The sequence below is a fragment of the Limulus polyphemus genome, unplaced genomic scaffold (assembly GCF_000517525.1).
Source record: "Limulus polyphemus unplaced genomic scaffold, Limulus_polyphemus-2.1.2 Scaffold4129, whole genome shotgun sequence".
NCBI lineage: Eukaryota > Metazoa > Arthropoda > Merostomata > Xiphosura > Limulidae > Limulus > Limulus polyphemus.
Genome location: NW_013669739.1, coordinates 77,737 through 84,343, shown reverse-complemented (window position 1 = coordinate 84,343; position 6,607 = coordinate 77,737). Strand labels below are relative to the sequence as shown.

Here is a 6,607-nt window from a genome sequence, read left to right as displayed (position 1 = left end):
AATTCATATTAGAAAAATTGTCTACAAAAGTTCCTAGTAAACAACATTTTTAATATTTGCACCTTCAGAGGCATAGATTTTTAACCGATCGAATGATCGTGCCCAAATATAGCTTCATAGAGCTGACCGTGAGCAAAAAAATTGGCTCAGCGAAGTGCTACTCTTACGGACAGACATTCGTTTTCCCAAATTATATTATTGTAAGATTAATACAACATATTCTTTGATCTTCTGGACACCCCTTTTATGATACACTAAATAATACAATAAAAATACTAATGAGGCACGGGCCTCCGGTTAGATATTCGGATGTCGAAGTTAGGCATCTAAGCCCTAATTTTTGTGGCAACTAACGCGGTACAGAAAGTTATAGTCAATAATTGGTTTAGTTAAAAAAAAGAAAAAAAACGTGTTCCGAGCAACAAAAACTGTCCGCCCGCTGAAAGTCGTGGATTCAGAGAACAACAGGGGTTAATAACAGGCATGGCTTGAGAAGTGTATTTCTGGGGAAGGTGGGGTTAGGGTTTGTGGAAGTTGGGGCTATGCATTGAAAGTTGAAAGTAAAACTTGAATGTTCTGTTGGTGATTATTCGGTTAAATGTAATAAACGTCAATCTTGTTTTTGTTTCTAATTTTTTTGTATGTTGTTTTTTTTGGGGGGGGGGAGCAAGGGGAGAATCCGGTCCCGGGCGAAGCTTAGTAACCGGGTACCTGGACCCGGTATTTGGCCAAATTTTACTATTCATTCATCCCTAAAAAATACTGTTAAAATGGTTAAAATAAGTAATTCATGACTTCCATTATTAATTGTGTGTTACTGCTAATTTTAGAATACAAAGTCATGAGATATATTAGATAGTGGGTAATAAATACTTACATTGTACTCTCTTTATTTAAATATATTTATTCTATCTTATTTATTTTTTTTAATAATTTTCATTTGTTTCTTACCGGTGGTGGCGTGCTTTTCATTATTTATTATGACTAATTTGAACACTACTCATTTTTGACTGTTATGTTCCTTATTTCTGAATTTACAGCTCGTAATATATTGTAGATTGCACTACAATCTCAATCAACTTGCTATAAGTAATTTAACTTACTTTAAATTTGTAATTTCTTAATGACTGATTGACGATTTTATCTACTTAGTTTATATTTGTACTCTGTTACATGGAGGCTGCCATTTTACCGGAGACGGGCATTGGCACGTGACAATCATCATCCAATCCCCATTGTTGTCACTGTACTCCGTTGTTGTTCCTATCCGCCATGTCTGTCGCCATCTTCTGGTGAATATTTACTATATTACACAATTTTCAGAGATTTATGGCCCGAGAAATCACATAGAATATTTATCCCAATTCTAAGGCAAGTTTAGGTCATGGATTGATTATGACGCACCCCAGTTTTGTTACAAACGGGGCGAGTCTCGAGGACTGTCATACCAATGTCTTTGCACTGGTAAGTAAAGCAAGTGTTTGGGAGGTTCGGCTTTAACCGTAGATTCCCTATGATTTGTTAAGCCTAACACTGTGTTATAGAAACATTCACATAACACTCAGTCTACGTCTATGACCAGAGTCTGAGGAACTTAGTGTGAGTTCCCGTAAATAGGCCCAGCAGGTTATCTGTCTCAGTGAGACCAGTTAATAGTAGTATAAGTTTTTAGTCTAATGATACTGAGGTGTAACATTATCTGTTAAATACACTAATATATTGTTAATATTTAGTAATTATCTAAAAAATATGCATGTAAATAACTTAATTGTGAAAAGTGAAATTTAAGATGTATATCACCATTTCGTATAATTCACAGAAAACGTTTATGATGTAACATTCATTTAGCAGCCATGTAAAGTTCTTATTATAAAGCTAAACAAAAGTAAGATAGTATTAGTTTTAAAGGTGAAAAATCATCTGTAGCATAGTATAGGTAAAGAGTGCAATATAGGATTTTTCCCTTAGTTAACTTGCTATCATAGAAACATTTTATCTTAGGGTTTTGAAGTAAATTGGGTAACTGATGTCACAGCTAGATAACCTGTGTAAAGTTATCTCAAAATAAACACAGTTATCAGTGTTTTATATGTATAGCAAGAACAATTATTTCAATCAGTCATTCTCCACATTAGAAACTGTCAAGCCTATCAAAGATAACTGTTATTTGTTTTATACTCTGGACAATGAAATTATTAGCATGTAGTATTGCACTAATTTATATATTGAGCAGCTGTAACTACGTGGTTATAAGACAGTTGTTGATAATGTAGCGGTTGGACTGAGTGCTGTTACGTCTACTCTCTGCCACTTTTGCTTTGAATAACATGCCGTTATTGTGGAGTATATTGGTTGCAGGATCTGATTATCTATTGTTCTGTATTATATTGAATTCATTATTGAAGCTGTACGAATATAAGAAATTTATTGTTTATCAGTAGATGTGCTATTTAATTATGCTAAAGAATAGTAATATTAATATATTAAATAAATGTGATAGTATATAAAATAGTCAGAGTTCAGTGTTTGTACACTGATGGAAATCTTGGTAAGTGTTTATAGTATCACATTTGATGAATTCACCATTTTCATAAATTTGTAATAAATTCATGATAGCTCATTTTATTTTTATCCCAAAACCTGTTATACATCATTGTAATAATGGAAAAGTTTAGACTTCAGCTATTTAAAGTAAAACATTGATTCATCATCAACAACACTTTAAGAGTTTTGGTTTTCTTTTCATCAAGGAAGTTTGTTGACTTGGTTACATTTTTTTAGTAGTAAAATATGACAGTTTTTGAAGGAGGAGCTATGGTAGATGCAAACACGTTGTTGTTATTGAAAACTTTCATCTGTGTAGTTATCTAAACTGAAGTACTCTGCTTTGGTGGTATCAGTTTAAGTAACAGTATGTATGATAAATATTCAAGATTTTTTTAAAGTAAGGTAGTGACCAATTTTCACCATGAGAGGGCACTTTATTTTCATTGCTTGGTTAGGGTTAATAACACGAAGGTGTAGAATGATGATTAGTTAGTGTGGTAAATGTGGTATACTGTGCTTCTTCTCTCATATTACCCTCGTTAACAGTATTGGTTAGAATGGTCGATATTTCTTGTGTTATTATTAGATATTTAGTATTGTTACGTTAGTATAAGGATTTACGACTAAACTAAATCTCTTAAGCTGGCCGAACATCGTGAGATATTGGGTTTATTACTGAAGATTTCACTAACAAGCATTGCACCGATCATGAAGTCAAGTCGTATCTGTGAGAACTTAAGCTACTTTACACACAGTTTAAACGGCGTCTGGTTATTAGCAGTAGTTTTCTCTTAATGTTTATGAAGATAGAAAGTAATAAATACAAAATGAAATAACATCTGAACTTGATAATGTTAAATATAAGAGAATGTAAACAACATGGAAATAAGTTTCAGTACTGAGAAGTCCCAGTATACATTGTATTTCCGTGACAATCTGGAAAAATGTTTCTTAGTGTTAAAAACAAATTATGGATGTGGTTCTTGATAAATCAGAAAATTAAGTTTTCTAATGAACTTAATCTTTGAGAAAATAGACTGCAGTCATCCTGTGGTGGTTTGTTTGGATGATGAAATGTAAAGGTTGGCAATCAAGAGATATTTTAAGCTTTTGAAACACAGGTGATGACAGGAAGTATGTACTTATGGAGCTTGTTTGGTGTGAGCCGTAAGTTTGAATTCTAAGGAACATTTCTTGACTAGATATATGAATATAAAGGGCTGTTTTAAATTTAACATTTTTTTTTAGTGGATGAAGGGTGACTGTGCTTTTCCTTGTGCTACAATTTTGTTTGAAATATAAATTCTACTTGAGATATACTTTTATTAGTTCTACTTTCTTGCAAACTTTTCCCAAACTGTCAGAATAATGTAGTTACAACATAGATGTACGTCTTTGTTTCATTATATAAACTTTTCTTATAAAACTTGCATTTTAACACGTGGTTACACTAAAAGAAAAGAAAAGTTACCTTATACCATTTCTTCAGATTTTTGTTTAATTATAATGTATTCTGTATTTTTAAAGAAAAGTGTAATTTAGAATTACTGTGTATACACCGTCTTTGTTTCAAGGTTTTTATGTAGTGCATTTTTTTTAATACAACTTTCAAAGCTTTTTTTACTGATGTGTTTGTATATATTTAACTTTAGAGTAGCTTATAAGATTACCTGCTACAGAAATGGTGTACTTATATTACAATATTGAAGTGCTTAAAAAAGTTATGTATAACTTCACTGTATTGAGAATATAGAAAGTGTGTTTGAAGTTACTACACAAACATACTGACTAGAACTGGGTGAATAGTGGAATGTGACACACAAACATACTGACTAGAACTGGGTGAATAGTGGAATGTGCTACACAAATATACTGACTAGAACTGGGTGATTAGTGGAATGTGACACACAAATATACTGACTAGAACTGGGTGATTAGTGGAATGTGACACACAAATATACTGACTAGAACTGGGTGATTAGTGGAATGTGACACACAAATATACTGACTAGAACTGGGTGATTAATGGAATGTGACACACAAATATACTGACTAAAACTGGGTGATTAGTGGAATGTGACACACAAACATACTGACTAGAACTGGGTGATTAGTGGAATGTGCTGATCGATTAAATGCCAAGCTCATTAATTGATTATTCACACAGGATGACTGAAAATCAAGTTTCAATACCTGCTGTGGGCAGAATACAAATAGTCCATTGTGTAGCGTTGTGCTTTACCACAAACACACTTGGATAATTGGAAACGCTAATTTCGATTAGTTGATTAATTTTTGTGACTCTGCTGGCACTCTTTACTTAACTTGAAATAATAATGGCAATATTAAATAATTTGAATAATTGAAAACGACAATAATCAGAATTTCGATTACTGGATAGTTGTGATAATTGGAAACACTAATTTTGATTAGTTGATTATTTTGTGATGTTAATTGGCTTAATTGCTCTAGTACTGATAAGTATTAATACTAATGATATATATATATATATATATTTACACATTTTTTTACTTTGTTGTTATTACAAAGCATTGGTATTAAGACTATGTAGTTTTTTTTTTCATTAAGAAATAGTATATTACTTAGATGACATAGTGCTTCTGTAATATTTCAACAAAACAAAATGGGTATGGCGGTGAACCTGGATTAGGCCTAGTGTAAAAAAGTTTTAACTAATCATTGTAGTTTTGTATCAGGCATACCCCATTGCTACTGTTTGTTTCTATACATTATTTATTTCACCATTATATTTGTATAAAAGTAAACGTTGAGCGTTTAAGTATGCTATTTGGAGACAAACATCTAGTTAACTGATTAAATCACAGAATGATGAAACAAAATCACGATTTTTAAATGTTTTTAGGTTGCATACTTCCCAGTGACTTTGCAGGAAAAGTTTAAACAGTAAATTATTTTTTTTTAGGGAAGCACCATTCTTTTGTACAGTTCCGAATATTTATAGCTCCGTGTCACAGAATTCAGTTGTACAGTTATTTTAACTCCCAAATCTGCTCTGATCTTATTCTATTACGCTTCCGTGGAAACGTATTGAATTTATGCTTTCTTAAGAATAGGTATGCAAACAGAATTTCTAAGCCTATCATAGGTGACTAACTTGTTATGTTCTGTAGGTGTGGTTTGACATGATTGAATGGTGAACTTTCTTTATTATATTTCCACCACCAAACTGTGATAAGATTAAGCTTTGTAGTTTTCTCTTGCTTCAGTAGAACTTATGATCTTATTGGTTAACGTATCAGACTGTTATAAAAGTACCTGTAACTTGGCTTGTAAATAATGGCGCACACAACTTTGGTGTTAGATACAGTATTATATTATGCTTGGATGAAAATAGTAGATCGAAATGATTGTTTTTCTTCTATTATGATCTATGTTTTTACATTTTTAATCTATTAACTACGCTATGCTACTCGTTTTGGCAAACTTGATTTAAGCATGAGTGAAGATGTAATTATCATCCACCAAAACACAAGTTAATCTATAATTTGGCATTTAATGTTTATTATGTCACATTTTAATCTAACGTGAACTATTGGGAATGTTTAATAACGTACAGTTAAAGCTAACATTTTAATTATTTTTATTTTGACTTGCTACTGAAATTGGTAGGCTATGTGAAATAATGTTTTTGTTTTTCCCATTAAACATATATTTGTTTTATAATGAAACATCCAAGAACTCTCATCTTAACATCGTTATGAAGTCTTTTTGTTACATGGACATTTCAAAATTTCTTCTTAAATAATTAACAGAAGGCTTAGTTATGGACTGTACACTATTTGGAATGAAATACTAAAAGATATATAGTGAATTCGATGAAGATTAAGATAAAGAAATAGAATATCTTCGTTTTTGTAAGTAAAATAACATTTTATTTTAGATATATTTAAAATATTAATACAGACCAGCACTTAACATTTCAATTATTTGTATTAATACGGACCAGCACTTAACATTCCAATTATTTGTATTAATGCGAACCAGCACTTAACATTCCAATTATTTGTATTAATGCGAA

The 6,607-nt window shown here is 31.5% G+C and overlaps 1 protein-coding gene across 1 annotated transcript in view; it reads left to right on the top strand.

Moving 5' to 3' along the window:
* The first annotated feature begins 1,258 nt into the window (after positions 1–1,258).
* The window catches only part of LOC106470635 (mediator of RNA polymerase II transcription subunit 13-like), a 61,373-nt gene continuing 56,024 nt past the window's right edge, over positions 1,259–6,607 (top strand). Inside the window, 1 exon segment of the mRNA XM_022399263.1 lies at positions 1,259–1,464. Coding sequence (XP_022254971.1) covers positions 1,396–1,464 — 69 coding nt within the window. The 5' untranslated portion in view covers positions 1,259–1,395.